General features: G+C 35.6%; 1 protein-coding gene and 1 long non-coding RNA gene across 2 annotated transcripts in view; one reads left to right on the forward strand and one right to left on the reverse strand.

Annotated features, from left to right (window-relative positions):
* Positions 1–609: 609 nt before the first annotated feature.
* The window catches only part of LOC127105383 (transcription factor NAI1), a 36,570-nt gene continuing 17,959 nt past the window's right edge, over positions 610–19,220 (reverse strand). Inside the window, exons 3-4 of the mRNA XM_051042559.1 lie at positions 1,197–1,508; positions 610–1,066 (exon numbers count right to left, since the gene is read on the reverse strand). Of these exons, the coding sequence (XP_050898516.1) occupies positions 1,004–1,066; positions 1,197–1,508 (375 nt within the window). The 3' untranslated portion in view covers positions 610–1,003. The remainder of the gene's footprint in view (positions 1,067–1,196; positions 1,509–19,220) is intronic.
* Positions 1,554–7,277, forward strand: LOC127105384 (uncharacterized). The gene is made up of 3 exons (XR_007794994.1): positions 1,554–1,891; positions 6,917–6,972; positions 7,030–7,277. It is a non-coding gene; the product is annotated as an uncharacterized LOC127105384 (long non-coding RNA).

Consider the following 19,220-nt stretch of genomic DNA (forward strand, 5'->3'; position numbering starts at 1 on the left):
TTCCCGTAACATAAACTTGTGTATAATGGTAAATTATTTTCCACCATCAACATGTACAACATCTGGTTGGGTATATTCTAAAATACCATCCCCTGATGCATTAACTTTGCTGATAGCATATGGATGCACTATACCTACAACCATTGAAAATTAGACAATTGAAGCACTCACTCAAAGCATTAAGATGTTACACTCCAAAAGGTTCCAAATGGTACTCTTCGAAAGATATTCTTAATTAAGAAGAAAAAATCAGATTATTCCATGATCATCAATGATACACAAATACATTTCCTATAATTTGAGAAGATTATGATGTTTATGATATTAAAATACAATCGAATTGTGTTTTCAAACGAAATTATTGAATAAGAATGAAAGAATATTTTAAAGGGTTTAAGCAAAAATGTTATATGATCTTAAGTGAAAGAGTTTAAAAAATTGATATGCAGAAAACATGATTCTTTGGATATTACTATCCAGACTATGTCACTTTGGGTCTGAAAGGTACAATTTAAACACCTTAATTTCATTCTCATGGCTCATTTCAAATTGAGGTGTCAGTGTTTAGAGATTTGTAGTGCGTAAAAATTGTATAATCTGAACTGTGCGAGAGGAAAAATTTCAAAAATTTATAGGATTTGAGAGAAATATTAAGATTAAGAGTGTAATGAACAACAACATCCTGAAAAAAAATTAAAATTGATCCACCGATGACCCAGTGATTGAATCAAATAGGAAGAACCCTTAAAACTGCTCAATTGTGAACCAGCCAAACCTAACATAGTTTTGAGTGAAATTAAATCCAATTTTTTTCAAAGTAGTCCAATTTGACTAATATGAATATGAACTCACTCATAACCGATCAATGTTTAATCCTACCCACGATGACTTTTTGATATCTTTAAGAGTAATTAAAATGGGTCTACACACGCAATGTAAATAAGATACCACAACCGTAACTGCAATGAAACTGAATTATTACAACAAGTACTTGCTATTGTGTTTAGATCGCTGTTTGGAGGGTTTTCACCAAGTCATCCACTGTAATGTTGTATCCATCACCCATCTACATTATACATATCCATAATTCATAATAACAAGTTAGAATCTCATATTAAACATCATCTTATACATACAATTGTAATGATTGATTTTTTTTTAAGAAATAGCTTGACCCTTAAATCAATTATATGTACCTGGGCAACAATGGTGATGCCAAATGTGGATTTCCCAAATTGCAAGACACTGCTACTCTTTACTGAAAGACGAAGTTTTTCAAGCTGGGTCAATATTTTGACCATGACACCATTTTGTTTCTCACAATGGATTGTGATGAGAACTTCCATTTTTGACACTCTTGCTTTGACCTCAGGAAAAATATCAGTACTTGTTCCATTATTGTTGCTACAAATATTTTTGAGTTCAACATCTTGTTCTAGCTTTTTAACACGTTCTTGAAGTTGTTTCACATAGCTTCTAGCTTGGTCCAAAATTGAAGCATCGTCCATCTGCACATTTATTATAGCAAAATTAGTCTTGGTTTCTATATCACTTATTTATATATACTTGCTATCAGTTTTGTTGGTGATTTTAGTATCACCCATGATTTTAGTAGTAATGAGATTTACTCTAGGCCGATGCAATTATGCGTTAAAGCTTGGAAACGAGTTAGGAGTAGTGCGGAGTGCACGCTCGTAGAGCCAACGTGTAATTGACTGCAAGTAATTGAAAACTGGGTTCCAAGGGGCGAAGCCGTTATTACCGTTTTTGTTGAAAAGGTATGACTTTTGAACGTTTGAACCTTCCCAACCGTTATTACCGTTTTCTTGAAAAGGTATGACTTTTGAACGTTTGAACCTTCCCAACCGTTATTACCGTTTTTCTTGAAAAGGTATGACTTTTCGTTTTCAGTTTTCGTTTTCCTATAAAAGGGGGAAATCTGGCCTCGGTTTAGGGTTACACAAAAAAAAAAAACCATTCTACGTTCCAGAATCTTTCTTTTGCCAGAAACATTCTTTCTTCAAGAATTATCCCCACAAAGATTTCGTGAACCCAGGCATAAATAGGGTCGAAATACTTTGTTCGGAAAGTGAACGAACACGATTCTTCGAAGATTATCCAGGATTATCAATTAATTATCTAACAAACGAACAAAGTATTCATCTGATAATCATGGCTGGAGGAAACACCGTCAAGGAGATGACCAGAAATTTCGGAAAATTGGACAAGTTTCAAGGACAAGATTTCAGGCGTTGGCAGAAGAAGATGCATTTCATGTTGACAACGTTGAAGGTGGTGCATGTCCTATCTACACCGATTCCAGAAATTCGGGAAGATGACACAGTTGAAAATCTGAGACGCAGATCAAAGTGGGAGAACGACGACTACATATGCAGAGGGCACATTCTTAACGGTATGTCTGATCCCTTATTTGATATTTACCAAAACATAGAATCTGCAAAGGAATTGTGGGATTGTCTCGAATCCAAGTACATGGCAGAGGACTCATCCAGTAAAAAGTTTCTGGTGACTGATTTCAACAACTACAAAATGGTTGAATCAAGGTCTGTCATGGAACAATTCAATGAACTCCTCCGAATCCTTGGACAGTTCACACTACACGGATTAAATATGGATGAAACAATATCTGTCTCAAGCATCATAGACAAGTTGCCTCCTTCGTGGAAAGATTTCAAACACAATCTGAAACATGGAAAAGACGAACTGTCTTTGATCCAACTTGGAAGTCACTTGCGCATAGAAGAATCTCTAAGAGCGCAGGAGGATAACAAAGGAAAAGGCAAAGAAATTGTTGGACCCTCGGTTAATATGATCGAAGAGGGTGGTAGGAACGGTAACAACAAAAACAAAGGAAAGAAGCGTGCTTTCAAGGACAATAAGGGCAGTTTCGGTGCTAACAAGAAACCGAAATTAGAATGCTGGAAGTGTGGTAAAACAGGCCACTTCAAGAGGGATTGTCGCTTCGTTAAAAAGCACGATAACGCGAATGCAAGTGGTTCAGGAAAGGGGTCTAAGGACCAATCCGAAAACCAAGGTCAGAAATCAATTCGTGATTTGAATAGTTTAATTAAACATTCTGTTTCACTAAATTCTGAAGCATTCTATGTGCAGGATGATGCTACCGCATGGTGGATTGATTCTGGCGCCACTACACATGTTTGCAAGGATCGTTTCTGGTTCAAGACTTTTGTTCCAGTGGAAGATGGTTCTGTCCTCTACATGGGAGATGATCACTTCGCTCCCGTTGAAGGCAAAGGAAACGTGGTGTTAGAATTCAGTTCCGGAAAAACTATTACTTTGTTTAATGTTTTGTATGTTCCTAAATTACGAAAGAATTTAATTTCTGGCCCTGTATTAAATAAGCTTGGATACAAGCAAGTGTGTGAATCAGATAAATATGTATTATCAAAGTCTGGTGTGTTTGTAGGATTTGGATATTATAATAATGGTATGTTTATGATGAATTTGAATGGAGTTCCTAATGATTCTGGTTCTGTATTTATGTCCTCTTCGAATATTATCAATTCTTCGTTATGGCATGCTCGCCTAGGACATGTACATTATAAAAGAATGCATGAAATGTCTAAAGATAAATTAATTCCTAATCTTGATAAAAATGTAGAAAAGTGTAAAACTTGCATGTTAACTAAGATAACTAGGCAACCATTTAAAAGTATAACAAGGAAATCTGTCATTCTTGAGTTGATACATAGTGATTTATGTGATTTGCATGCTACTCCATCATTAGGGCATAAAAAATATTTTGTCACTTTCATAGATGACACATCTAGATTCTGCTATGTCTATTTGTTGCACGCTAAGGACGAAGCCTTAGATAAATTCAAAATTTATAAAACTGAAGTTGAAGTGCAACAAAATGTGTTGATTAAAACATTACGCACAGATAGAGGTGGTGAATATTATGATCCTGTGTTTTTCCAATCCGTAGGAATCATTCATGAGACTACGGCTCCTTACACACCTCAACAAAATGGTGTGGCTGAAAGGAAAAATAGAGTGCTAAAAGAAATGGTGAATGCCATGTTATCTTACTCTGGTCTGAGTGAAGGATTTTGGGGAGAAGCCATGTTAACGGCATGCTATTTGTTAAATAGAGTTCCCAATAAAAGGAACAAAACTACCCCATATGAACTTTGGTATAAGAAACGACCCAACCTGACATTTCTACGTGTTTGGGGTTGTAGGGCCGTGGTTAGACTCCCGGACCCAAAAAGGAAAACTTTGGGTGAAAAGGGTGTAGCTTGCATCTTTGTTGGATATGCCGAGCACTCCAAGGCCTATAGGTTCTATGTTATAGAGCCTAATGACTCGATCTCTATTAACACAATTATAGAATCGAGAGATGCCATATTTGATGAGAACTGTTTCTCCTCTGTACCTAGACCAAAGGACTCTATACCTATTTCAGATGAATCTCTAAGAGATGATCATTCAAATGATGTGCCAAGTCAAGCACTTGAACCCCGTAGGAGCAAAAGAGCTAGAAAAACTAAATCTTATGGATCTGATTTCCAACTATATTTAGTTGAGGGATCAAAGGATCAGATTGACACTCAATATTATTATTGCTATAGTATTGAAGAGGATCCAAGAACGTATGATGAAGCTATCAAGTCTCGAGATTCTGCTTTTTGGAAAGAAGCAATTGATGAAGAGATTGGCTCTATCATGGAAAATAATACTTGGATACTATCTGATTTACCACCAGGTTGCAAACCATTGGGTTGCAAATGGATCTTCAAAAAGAAGATGAAAGTCGATGGTACAATTGACAAGTTTAAAGCTAGACTAGTTATCCAAGGCTTCAGACAAAAGGAAGGGATTGATTATTTCGATACCTATGCTCCTGTTGCCCGTATCACTACTATTAGATTGTTGATTGCCTTGGCGGCTATTCATAATCTAGTGATTCACCAAATGGATGTCAAAACAGCATTTCTGAATGGTCATTTGGAAGAAGAAGTGTATATGAAGCAACCTGAAGGTTTTGTAATGCCTGGTAATGAACATAAAGTGTGTAAACTAATTAAGTCATTATATGGGCTAAAACAAGCTCCAAAGCAGTGGCATCAAAAGTTTGATGAGGTTGTTTTGTCCAATGGTTTCATTCTAAACCAAGCTGACAAATGTGTATATAGCAAATTTGATACATCCGGTAAAGGAGTTTTCATTTGCTTATATGTTGATGACATGTTGATCTTTGGCACCGACCAAAATCAAATTGATATAACAAAGAATTTCTTGTCATCAAAGTTCTCCATGAAAGATATGGGAGAAGCGGACGTTATTCTAGGAATTAAGATTAAACGGGAAAATAAAGGGATTGTAATTACGCAATCTCATTACATTGAGAAAATGCTCAAGAAGTTCAATTGTGAAAGTTGTTCTCCAGTAAGTACTCCAATGGATCCGGGAGAAAAACTTATGCCAAATACAGGTAAACCTGTAGATCAACTCGAATATTCAAGAGCTATAGGCTCTTTGATGTATGCTATGATTAGCACTCGACCGGATATTGCTTATGCGGTTGGAAAGTTGAGCAGATTTACGAGTAATCCTAGCCGGCATCATTGGCATGCGATAACTAGGGTATTCAAGTACTTGAAGGGTACAATGAATTATGGATTGTCATATATGGGATTTCCTTCGGTGTTAGAGGGTTATTCGGATGCTAGTTGGATAAATAATGCTGAAGATTCATCCTCTACAAGTGGATGGGTGTTCTTGCTTGGGGGAGGTGCTATCTCATGGGCTTCCAAGAAGCAAACATGTATAACTAGTTCCACAATGGAATCTGAGTTTGTAGCATTAGCTGCTGCTGGTAAAGAAGCAGAATGGCTAAGGAACTTGGTATACGAGATTCCGATATGGCCTAAACCGATATCACCAATTTCTATCCGTTGTGATAGTACTGCCACATTGGCTAAAGCTTATAGTCAAATATACAATGGAAAGTCCAGACATTTGGGTGTCAGACATAGTATGATTAGAGAATTAATCATGAATGGGGTGATATCTATAGAGTTTGTTCGGTCGCAACAAAACTTAGCTGACCACTTGACGAAGGGGTTAGCTAGAGACTTAGTAAAGAAGTCGGTAATTGGGATGGGATTAAAGTCCATTTAAATCTATTAGCTTTGATATACCCAATTCCCTTCTAATATGACGTTAGAAGCAGAATTCAATGTGGAAAGATCATAGTTAAAGATTGGAGCAATTATATTTATCTTCCCAGGGTATGTGCTCAGACCTGCAAGTGATGGTTAGGTTGAAGTATATCTTCTTAATGGTTCTTTTGAAAAATTGTAAATGCAGGTACAAGATTAAAAGAATCACCTATGTAAGCATGAAGTTTTGCCGCTTCAAGAAGTTTGGACTTGGCTTCCTATATGCTTATTAATGGATAAGGACACATGGCTTGTAAAGTGTCAAGTATGAATAGTAGAGTATTGTAAGAAACATATGTGTACTATATCTTCTGACATTCAAATGGATTGACGGGTTCAATCGCTATGACACCCAGATTTTCGAGTGTTTGAAATGTGTATTTGTACTAAAATGAAAATTCAATCGCAAGACATTTTCGTTTATGCATCTGTTTGATTGTAATATACCCTTATATATTTTATTGTATATATTAAGTAAATCAAGGATTACACTAAAATGGGGGGGATTTGTTGGTGATTTTAGTATCACCCATGATTTTAGTAGTAATGAGATTTACTCTAGGCCGATGCAATTATGCGTTAAAGCTTGGAAACGAGTTAGGAGTAGTGCGGAGTGCACGCTCGTAGAGCCAACGTGTAATTGACTGCAAGTAATTGAAAACTGGGTTCCAAGGGGCGAAGCCGTTATTACCGTTTTTGTTGAAAAGGTATGACTTTTGAACGTTTGAACCTTCCCAACCGTTATTACCGTTTTCTTGAAAAGGTATGACTTTTGAACGTTTGAACCTTCCCAACCGTTATTACCGTTTTTCTTGAAAAGGTATGACTTTTCGTTTTCAGTTTTCGTTCTCCTATAAAAGGGGGAAATCTGGCCTCGGTTTAGGGTTACACAAAAAAAAAAACCATTCTACGTTCCAGAATCTTTCTTTTGCCAGAAACATTCTTTCTTCAAGAATTATCCCCACAAAGATTTCGTGAACCCAGGCATAAATAGGGTCGAAATACTTTGTTCGGAAAGTGAACGAACACGATTCTTCGAAGATTATCCAGGATTATCAATTAATTATCTAACAAGTTTTTTCTTTCTTATTTCTTAAATGAGTTTATCGCAAAGTTAATATACATTAAAGGTCCGTTTAGTGAATAGTTAGATAAAAGTATGATATGAAAGTGATATTATAGACAATGTCATATTATGTTATGTGTAGTGCACACATGAAAAGAAATATAATATTATTATTTTATTATTTGATGTGATACACTTGTTAATATGATATATTATGTTTAAATAATAAAACTAATCTTTAAAATATATTACTTTTTAAAATAAGAATAAAAATAATTTAATTTGATTAAAAATAAAGAATATAAACAAATTTAAAAATAATTAAATAAGTTTTGATTAATATTATTAAAACTCATTAACACTATTAACTTATTAATTTTAATTTATTTAAAAAAATAATGATTGAATAAATAATTTATTCTATATTTTAGATATGTCATATAAAAATATATTATACAATATAAGTAAATCACTTGTAAGAAAATTATATGTATGTTTTTATTAAAATAATTAATATTAATATATTTGAAATTATTAATAATAATTTTATTTATAAGTATTTTAATAATAATTTTATTTATAAATATTTTATAACGATAAATCAATAATTTATTTTTTAATTTTTTTTATAATAATTTTAGCTTTATTTTTTATTTTTAAAAAATAAATATTTTTTTTTGAATTCTATATGATATACTATATTTTATTTTTATATATTAAAATTTATTTTATAAAGATAAATCAGTAATTTATTATTTTATCATATGCTTTAGTTTATAAAAATATGAATTTTAATAAGAAAGAATAAATTAAATAATTTTTTAAATTAATTTAATATATCTTGATGTCTTGCCAAACACTATTTTAATTTATTCTTTCTTATTAAAATTCATATTGTTATAATAAATTAATTTAAAAAATTATTTAATTTATTCTTTCTTATTAAAAAAATTAATTTTACCAGTTATGGTCTTTTATCATTTAAACTTAAATGGTTTTTTTTTGTGACAGAATTTTTAGTGAAAAATAAAATTCTCCCAGTTAATAGATCCTAAATATCAAAAAGTGTAGAATTATGAATTCCAACCCGCACTCACATATGTGAAATATTTATATTTCTGCCAGTTATGGTCTTTTATCATTTAAACTTAAATGGTTTTTTTGTGTGACAGAATTTTCGGTGAAAAATAAAATTCTCTTATTTGAACTTGTGTGCTCCCAACTTTATCGATAAACCAGAAACATCAAAATTTAGTGACTACATATATAAATAAAAATCACTAAACTTCACTATATTTAATATTACTTTCCAAAAGTTACCCTTTTTATTCTTTTATTACTTAAAAATTATCCTTAATTTGGTAGAAGATGATGTTGCCATTCAACATCTATTGTCGCTTCAAAATCAAATTTAAGCATAGGATGAAGATTTAAGCATAGGGTGAAGACTGAATAATTAATTTTGAGCTTCTTTACATTCTTTTCCTATATTTTTACATAGGTTTTAAGTCATGTGTATTTAGTAGTGTTAAATTTTTTGAAGGAGAGTTTTGTCGTCTATTATGATCATCTTCTGCTCGAGTATTAACCTCTACAGTTGTGTGGAGAAGATATTTAGTTCATACAAAAAAAACTACTTGTAAATTAAAATCGGCAAGACAAATATCTAATAGTTGGGTGAACTTTCTTCTGCCAATAGTAAGTAAGATGAGTATGAATACAGTCGAACACGAGTCAACCGAATCTTTCTCAATTTTAAAGAGGTATATCATAAAATCTTTTCGATCGACCACTATAAATAAGTTGTGATCCATCTAGAACCTTCTCACCACACAAGAGCTCCCTTTCAGATAAGTACAAAGGATATGAATCTCAGTTACATTCAACGACTTTTCGTGCCTCACGCCTAACAAATAACAGGTTATTATTCCCCCTTGAATATATATAGAAAACACGCATGTTTTAGGTACTTAAATTCAAAGTCAATTTCAAAATCAATTTTTATTCATTATTCTCCCTCACATATTGACTTGAGCGTTGGAGTGCTAACCTTGCATGTCGTCCCCCTCTCTGTCGCATCAGAAGCTCAGATCCGCTATTATCTTCAATCTATGTTTACCACGATCTCACATTTATTCTTTGATTCGTCAGTTCGAAGCCTTTCTAACTCACTTGATCAAGATCTCTTGAAATCGAACACAGAGATTCATCGTGTTCGATCCAATCAAATAGCATATCAACTTTAATCTCTTGAATTTCCAGATTTCTGACTTCCACACTTCTTGGTAATGACTGGATCCAAAACTACTCATTTCGTAGCAACACGCAATGTTATTGTCATCACCGTTGTTGCACAAGCAATGATCAATCAACCGCGAGCACCTCCTTAACAAGGTGTTGGGAATCCAATAGAGGAAACTCTTCTACATCCAGATCTACACCAAGCTCTTCAGATCATGGGATTTGTTCCAACGCCTCTGATTTGACCTCCGATACCACCTCAAGCTTCACAACCAGGAAGTTGGCCTGGTTTGCAACTATTGCAAGCCAACCTTGGGATACATTTAGTTGTAGAATAGTAAGTACAACATCGTTCGGAAACAGAATTCGCAGGTAATTGAGAAGATATTACTTCGTCTCGAAGAAAGCATGCAAAACACGCCTCCACGAGGAAACACCACGCATGAGGCTATGCCAAAGAGAACTCAAATTTCCATCCCTGAGCCGACCGCGATGAGAAAGATGATGCTCTAAAATTGCAGAGTCGTTCGAGGTGCAAGAAGCTTCAGAGTCCTCCCTGGAGTCTTAAGGGAGATCGAGGCAATCACTCTCTTCCACAAGACCATGTAGAAAATCAACCATCAAGGAATCTACAGAAGCATTCTTTACACACTCACATTTTGGATAGAAGAATACCTAAATCAATGGAGAAGTCTCCCAAGATAAGTGAGCATGACAAAAAGGGAGATTCGGACGAGCGTGTGTAACTCGTCAACAATCGATTGAATTACTTCAATGTCGGAGAAGTGATCAATGCATTTTGATACACTTTCTTCTACCATTGTACTTAGGAAAATCTATAGTTTATTTTATTATTTTTACTATTTTAGTGTGTTTTTATATTTAAGTTTATTTCTAGCTTTATTTTGTTTTTGTACTTTATTTTCAGCTTAAATAGTTATTTGATACCTTGTAACTGTGCAGATTATAAATTTAGCTTCGAGAATCGGATTGATTCGTTATGATTTGCATTGGAAAGTTAAGAGAAAGAGCTACAAGTTTTATGTTGAAGTCAAAAGTTGATTCAGAGTGAAGGGGATTCTAATAATTCGTTGAAGTTTCAGACTTAACTAAAATAGTTAGTTTGAACCGGTTTTTGTAATTTTCGGGTCGGTTTCCATAAGGGCCCGGATTTCCCTTTTGTTATATTAGAATTTTCGCTTCTACAATAATCATATTTTGAATTCAATAAAATTAGAGATTAGGATACTAATTTCATGGAGAACTAAAGTTTACAAGGTTGATATGATGTAATCGGTTTCCGTCGATACTTTAAGGTTATTTAATTTTTCAATCAAATTTCTTTTCCCTTTCAATATTTTTTCTATGTCTTGTATGTTTTATTCAAGTTCTATAGAATATGTTTTGATTAATTTCTATTGATATATGTTTCATAATCGCGTTGCTTAATTCGAGTTTTCCTAATCCGTTTGCTTAATTCGAAATCTGTTTTATTCATGTATTAGTATCTGAAATTCTAGTAACAGACTATCGATGTCACACTGGATGTTATGACATCCAATTTTTCTCAGACAGGAATGATGCAGAAAGTAAGTGTAAAGGGCAGTAAATAACACAGAGAATTGTTTACCCAGTTCGGTGACAAACACACCTACGTCTGGGGGCTACCAAGCCAGGGAGGAAATCCACTATAAGAGGTATTAATTCAGGACTTAAACCAACTGTTTAATCCTATCACTTAAGACTTACCCAATGCAATTTTAATCTAAACTAAGACCAGAGTTCCTACTCACTCCCCATCAATCACAGCAGTGATTACAACCTTTAATAATTTTAAAGTCAGTGGTGAAGTTATACTTCAAACAACTCTTGATTGGGCTTAAAAGCTTTAATCAAGAAACACAACACTCACGCTTAAAAGCTTAGAGTGACACAACAATTACAACTCAATGAACACCATAGTCCAATACAATCATCTAGGTGATAATTGCTTGGCTCACACGTAAAATCTAATACAAGACACAATAAAACATACAGCAAGGAAATACAATGATGTATTTAATTCTTCACATTTCAAATCCCTGAATTGCTGAAAGTAGGATTGCCATCCTTTTATAATGCAGCACTTGGGCCTTGTACTTGAATTCCCTAAAATTAAGGTTAAGCAAGTTAACCTAATTTCCACACATTAGGGTGCTAACAAATAGGCTATATGCTAGGTCTCTTAATTTTAGCATAGTTGTTAGTTTCCTGGATTTTAGCTCAGCTGTTAGATCCCTGAAAAATAGCCCGAAATAAATACTGAAGCATAACAGAAAAACTAACTAGCCTACACTTTAGCATATGTTGTCAGGAATGTATGTCATAACATTCAGTTTGACATCCAGGCAATAGGCTATATGCTAAGTCCCATAAATCTTAACACAGCTGTTAGTTTCCTGAAAATCAGCCTGAAACATAACAGGAAAAACTAACTAGCATATACTTCAGTATCTACTATCAGGGACGAATGTCATAACATTCAATTTGACATTCAGTTTGACATTCAGTAAATCTTGTATTAGCTAATCCTGCAGCATACTACTTAAGCATGTCATGACATTAGTCAAGACATCAGTGTACAATAAGTGTTTTAACACAAAATGCAGCCAATCAAAAACATCTACAAACTCCCCCTTTGGCAAATTTTTGGCTAAAACAACTTGGCATCACAACAGAGTTCACAGCAGCAGAAAGCATACAAGCAGAGAATCAAATTAGCTAATACACTCATTACACATAGAAGTTAAACTTCAAACAGCAACAACACACTTCAAACAGCAGCAACACAAGTAGATAGCAGACAGCAACATAACCTCTTGTTTAGAGGACCTTCAACTTCAAAGAAATATGTTGTCCTGGGGTACATTACTCCCCCTTTTGTCAAAAATGTTGCCAAAGCAACACTTAACAGACCAAAAAGAACAACCATACAAGCAAGTATCAGAAACACACACTTGATTTTACTTCACAGTTTCAATCAAGAATACACACTCTTGGTCTTGCTTTACAGCTTTGATCAAGACGACACCCACTTGATCTTGCTTCACAGCTTTGATCAAGTAGACACACACCCTTGCTTCATAACAGGTACAACCATATCAGATGCCATGACTTTGTGTATGACATATTGAAACCCTCCTGCATGAACATGTTCTTTAACTCCAGCAGGTACATAAGATATCTCATGTTCAGATATCCCCCATAACATCTTGTGAACACACTTGTTGCAAGTGAAGTAACCATTATCTGTTGACCAATCAGAGCACACTTTCAATTGTTTAATAATTTGAAATATTAAACAGTACATTCCTAACATCCTTAGTTGCTATAATTCCTCAGAAATACATATTCCCAACTTGCCTCTTAAATTTTCAAACTGGGTAGCATCCAAAGCCTTTGTAAATATGTTAGCAAGTTGTAGTTCAGTTGACACATGTTCCAAGGAAATCATTTTGTCTTCTACCAGATCTCTTATGAAGTGATGTCTAATGTCAATATGTTTGGTCCTGCTGTGTTGGATAGGATTCTTTGAAATATTGATGACACTGAGATTGTCACAGAACAATGTCATGACATTCTGAGAGACATTATACTCAGTCAGCATCTGTTTCATCCATACCAGTTGGGAACAACTGCTTCCAGCTGCTATGTACTCAGCTTCTGCAGTGGATAATGATACACAGTTCTGTTTCTTGCTGAACCACGATATGAGATTGTTTCCCAAGAAGAAACATCCTCCTGATGTGCTTTTTCTGTCATCAGCACTCCCAGCCCAATCAGCATCACAATACCCAGATAAGATAGGCTCAGATCCATGAGAGTATAGCATACCATAGTCACAAGTCCCATTAATATACTTGAGAATCCTCTTGACTTGATTTAAGTGACTCACTTTGGGCTCTGCTTGGTATCTAGCACACACACCAACTGCATAGGCAATATCAGGTCTATTAGCAGTGAGATATAGTAGGCTACCTATCATGCTTCTATACAAGCATTGATCAACACTAGAACCTCCTTCATCTTTAGTTAACTTTAAATGAGTAGGTGCAGGAGTTCTTTTGTGACTGGCATTATCCATACAAAACTTTTTAACTATGTTCTTGGCATATTTGCTTTGGGAGAGAAACATAGAATCTTCCATCTGGTTAACTTGCAGTCCAAGAAAATAAGTCAATTCCCCAACCAAACTCATTTCAAATTCAGATTGCATCTGGTTAACGAAATGTTTCACCATTTTATCTGACATTCCACCAAACCAAATATCATCCACATATATTTGGGCAATCATGATTTTGCCATCTTCATCCTTCACAAACAAAGTCTTATCTATCCCTCCTTTTCTGTAACCATTAGTAGTCAGAAATTCAGTCAGCCTCTCATACCAAGCTCTAGGAGCTTGCTTAAATCCATACAGAGCTTTCCTCAACTTGTACACATGTTTTGGTAGGTTAGGATCATTGAATCCTTTAGGTTGTTCCACATAGACTTCTTCATTCAAGTAGCCATTTAAAAAGTCACTCTTCACATCCATTTGGAACAATTTGAACTTCAGAATGCAGGCAACACCTAACAACAACCTTATTGACTCAAGTCTTGCAACAGGTGCAAAAGTCTCATCAAAATCAACCCCTTTAACTTGAGTATACCCTTGTGCCACTAGTCTTGCTTTATTCCTAGTGATTACTCCTTTCTCGTCATACTTGTTCTTGTAAATCCACTTGGTACCAATGATGTTAGTCCCTTCAGGTCTTGGAACTAACTCCCATACTTCATTCCTTTTAAACTGCTCCAGTTCATCTTGCATAGCATTGATCCAATATTCATCAGTCAGAGCTTCTTTCACATTTTTAGGCTCAACCTTGGATACAAAGCAGGAATTTGAGTTATTCTCCCGTGATCTGGTAATCACACCACTATTGGGATCTCCTATGATAAGATCCTTAGGGTGGTCTTTCTGAATCCTGATAGAAGGCACCTTTTTGGATGCTTCTAACTCAAGTCCAGGAGGAGTATCCTGCACATCTTCAGTCTTGACTGGTATTTCTGTTGAAGTCTCAAGGAATGTTCCAACATCCTCTGTGACATTGGATTCTTCATCTTTATCATCAACAATAACATTTATGGATTCCATCAGGACATTAGTTTTGGAGTTTAAAACTCTGTATGATCGGCTGTTAGTAGAGTATCCCAGGAATATACCCTCATCACTTTTGGGGTCCATTTTTCTTCTCTGTTCACGATCTGTAAGAATGTAACATTTGCTTCCAAAGATATGAAAGTACTTCACGGTAGGTTTTCTGCCTTTCCATATTTCATACAGAGTGGAAGAGGTTCCCTTTCTCAAGGTAACTCTGTTGTAAATATAGCAGGCTGTATTCATAGCTTCAGCCCAAAAGTGCATAGGAAGCTTCTTTGCATGAAGCATAGCTCTAGCAGACTCTTGAATAGTTATGTTCTTCCTTTCAACTACTCCATTTTGCTGAGGAGTAATAGGTGAGGAAAACTCATGGCTTATTCCTTCAGATGAACAAAAATCCTCAAACTTGGAATTTTTAAACTCCCTTCCATGGTCACTTCTTATTCTGATAACACTGTTATCCTTTTCTCTTTGGAGTCTTATGCATAGATCTTTGAAGACATCAAATGCATCTGATTTTTCTCTGATGAAGCTTATCCATGTGTATCTGGAATGGTCATCAACAACCACATAAGCATATCTCTTCCCACCAAGACTTTCAACCTGCATAGGTCCCATTAAGTCCATGTGCAAAAGTTCCAGAGTTTTGGATGTTGTAGGATGGCCAAGCTTAGGATGTGACATCTTGGTTTGCTTGCCAACCTGACATTCTCCACAGACTTTTCCTTCATCAATAAGTAGCTTTGGGATTCCTCTAACTGCTTCCTTGGATATGATCTTCTTCATTCCTCTTAAATGAAGATATCCAAGTCTTCTATGCCACAACTTCACTTCCTGTTCTTCCTTGGCTAAGGAGCACATTGAGGAGTAGTTTGAGACTTCAGGTTCCCATAGATAGCAGTTATCTTTGGATCTGGATCCTCTCATAACTTCCTTATTTTCTCCATTCTTCACAACACATTCTTCCTTAGTGAACTGTACATTGAAGCCTTGATCACATAGTTGGCTTATGCTGATGAGATTAGCAGTTAGTCCTTTTACTAACAACACATTATTTAGTTCTGGAACTCCAGGACTGTCCAGTTTACCAATAACTTTGATTTTTCCTTTAGCTCCATCACCAAAGGTCACATAACTGGTAGTATGAGGTTATATATCTACCAATAAGTTCTCCATCCCAGTCATATGTCTTGAGCAACCACTATCAAAATACTAGTCTTCTCTGGTAGATGCCCTTAGAGATGTGTGAGCTAATCTAGCAACCCATTGTTGTTTCTTGATGGGGGCATTAAGTTTAGATGCCTTCTGCTTAGGTCTGACTTGAGGGGTCTGGTTAGGATAGCCATGCAACCTGTAACAGAAGGGTTTTATGTGACCAAATCTACCACAGTAGTGGCATCTCCATCTTTGAAATTTCTTCTTTTGATGGTTAATCCTCCTGTGTCCATGATGTTGTGACATTGGTTGTGACTTCTGCTTGAGTTTCTGAACTTCAGCCTTTGAGCTTTTGAATTCAGATGAGCTTTTGGTTCCTGAATTTTGTCCCACCTTTAGAATCTCTTCCAAAGTGTCAGTTCCTTTATTCAGCATTCTGATGGATTTTGTCATTTGATCTAGCTTAGAGGTCAGTAAGTTTATCTCACCATTTAGACCATCTATGATTGTCAGATGCTTCTTCTTCTCAGCTTCCAGCTCCTTGATGAGTTTCTTCTGCTTTTCTCCTTGGATACACACTTCTGCACTTTTGACACATAACTCTTTATATGAAGTAGCAAGTTCATCAAATGTAAGTTCATCTCCACTTGAGTCATCATCAGAGGCACAGACACTAGTTAGTACAGTGACATGTTTTGCAGATTCTCCTTCTGATTCACTCTCAGAGTCTCCTTCAGACCAGGTGACAGATAGTCCCTTCTTTTGCATCTTGAAGAAGGTAGAACATTCAGCTCTAATGTGTCCAAAACCTTCACATCCATGACACTGGATTCCCTTGCCTTGGTTGAACTTTTCTTCAGATGTTGATCTTCTGCTGATGTCAGACGAAATGTTCTTGACATTTGGTCTACCTTTTTGATCAATCTTCTTTATGAACACTTTGAAATGTCTTCCAAGCATGGCTATAGCTTCTGATATGCTTTCATCGCCTCCAATATTTCCTTCTTCTGAATCCTCTTCAGTATTTGATACAAAAGCTATGCTTTTGTTCTTCTTTTTAACATTCTCACACAAGCCCATTTCAAAAGTTTGGAGAGAGCCAATAAGCTCATCAACCTTCATATTGCAGATATCTTGAGCCTCTTCTATAGCAGTAACCTTCATGGCAAATCTCTTGGGCAATGTTCTAAGAATCTTTCTTATAAGTTTTTCTTCAGACATTTTCTCTCCTAAGCCTCCAGAAGTGTTGGCAATTTCAAGAATATTCATGTGGAAGTCATGAATAGTCTCATCCTCTTTCATCCTCAGATTTTCAAACTTAGTAGTCAGCATCTGGAGTTTAGACATCCTTACCTTGGAGGTACCTTCATGAGTTGTTTTGAGAGTATCCCAAACTTCTTTAGCCAGCTCACAGTGATGCACCAGTCTGAAGATGTTCTTATTTATCCCATTGAACAGTGCATTCAAAGCCTTAGAGTTTCCAAGGGCTAATGCCTCTTGCTCTTTGTCCCACTCTTCTTCAGGAATTTGCATAATGATTCCATCTTTACCTGTCTTCGTTGGATGTTCCCATCCTTTGTTAACAACTCTCCAGACCTTGCTATCCAGAGACCTCAAGAAGGCTATCATACGAGGTTTCCAGTCATCATAGTTAGAACCATCCAGCATGGGTGGTCTATTTGAGAATCCTGCATCCCTGTCCATGGTACTAGAAGGTAACGTCCCTAGATCTCACCCAAAAATTAACAGGTAGGGTGTCTGCTCTGATGCCAATTGAAATTCTAGTAACAGACTATCGATGTTACACTGGATGTTATGACATCCAATTCTGCTCATACAGGAATGATGCAGAAAGTAAGTGTAAAGGGCAGTAAATAACACAGAGAATTGTTTACCCAGTTCGGTGACAAACACACCTATGTCTGGGGGCTACCAAGCCAGGGAGGAAATCCACTATAAGAGTTATTAATTCAGGACTTAAACCAACTGTTTAATCCTATCACTTAAGACCTACCCAATGCAATTTCAATCTAAACTAAGACCAGAGTTCCTACTCACTCCCCCTCAATCACAGCAGTGATTACAACCTTTAATAATTTTAAAGTCAGTGGTGAAGTTATACTTCAAACAACTCTTGATTGGGCTTAAAAGCTTTAATCAAGAAACACAGCACTCACGCTTAAAAGCTTAGAGTGACACAACAATTACAACTCAATGAACACCCTAGTCCAATGCAATCATCTAGGTGATAATTGCTTGGCTCACACGTAAAATCTAATACAAGACACAATAAAACATACAACAAGGAAATACAATGATGTATTTAATTCTTCACACTTCAAATCCCTGAATTGCTGAAAGTAGGATTGTCATCCTTTTATAATGCAGCACTTGGGCCTTGTACTTGAATTCCCTAAAATTAAGGTTAAGCAAGTTAACCTAATTTCCACACATTAGGGTGCTAACAAATAGACTATATGCTAGGTCTCTTAATTTTAGCATAGTTGTTAGTTTCCTGGATTTTAGCTCAGCTGTTAGATCCCTGAAAAATAGCCTGAAATAAATACTGAAGCATAACAGAAAAACTAACTAGCCTACACTTTAGCATATGCTGTCAGGAATGTATGTCATAACATTCAGTTTGACATCCAGGCAATAGGCTATATGCTAGGTCCCATAAATCTTAACACAGCTGTTAGTTTCCTAAAAATCAGCCTGAAACATAACAGGAAAAACTAACTAGCCTATACTTCAGTATCTGCTGTCAGGGACGAATGTCATAACATTCAGTTTGACATTCAGTAAATCCTGTATTAGCTAATCCTGCAGCATACTACTTAAGCATGTCATGACATCAGTCAAGACATCAGAGTACAGTAAGTGTTTTAACATAAAATGCAGCCAATCAAAAACATCTACAGTATCAATGTGCTTGTTATTGTTACTGTAATCGAAAAGGGATTAGAATCCACTTAGGTCATGAAAATTATATTAACCAATGATAAGTTAGGAAATTGAATCAGTAGATCAACTTATTTTATAATCACTTATTTCATAATCACTTTTTTAATCACTTATTCTCAATCGAATCGAAACTCCCCTATTTCGTTTTCTTATTTGGTTAATTTTTCCAAGAGTTCATGTGATACGAATCGAGGTGTTGATTCCCGTTTACTACATTTTTCTACTTGTTTTTTACATGTGTACGACAGCGGGTCATGATGCCTCCAAGTATAAATTATTCATGCTAACTCTGACAAAGATAAGAATGCCAGCTAGGGAAAACTCTGGTATATAGATGCTATCACTGGAAGAGCGCCCCCAAGAAAACCTCCACTCCAAGGGAACGAAGAAGAGAAAATCGTCG

The sequence above is a fragment of the Lathyrus oleraceus genome, chromosome 7 (genome assembly GCF_024323335.1).
Source record: "Lathyrus oleraceus cultivar Zhongwan6 chromosome 7, CAAS_Psat_ZW6_1.0, whole genome shotgun sequence".
Classification (NCBI taxonomy): domain Eukaryota; kingdom Viridiplantae; phylum Streptophyta; class Magnoliopsida; order Fabales; family Fabaceae; genus Lathyrus; species Lathyrus oleraceus.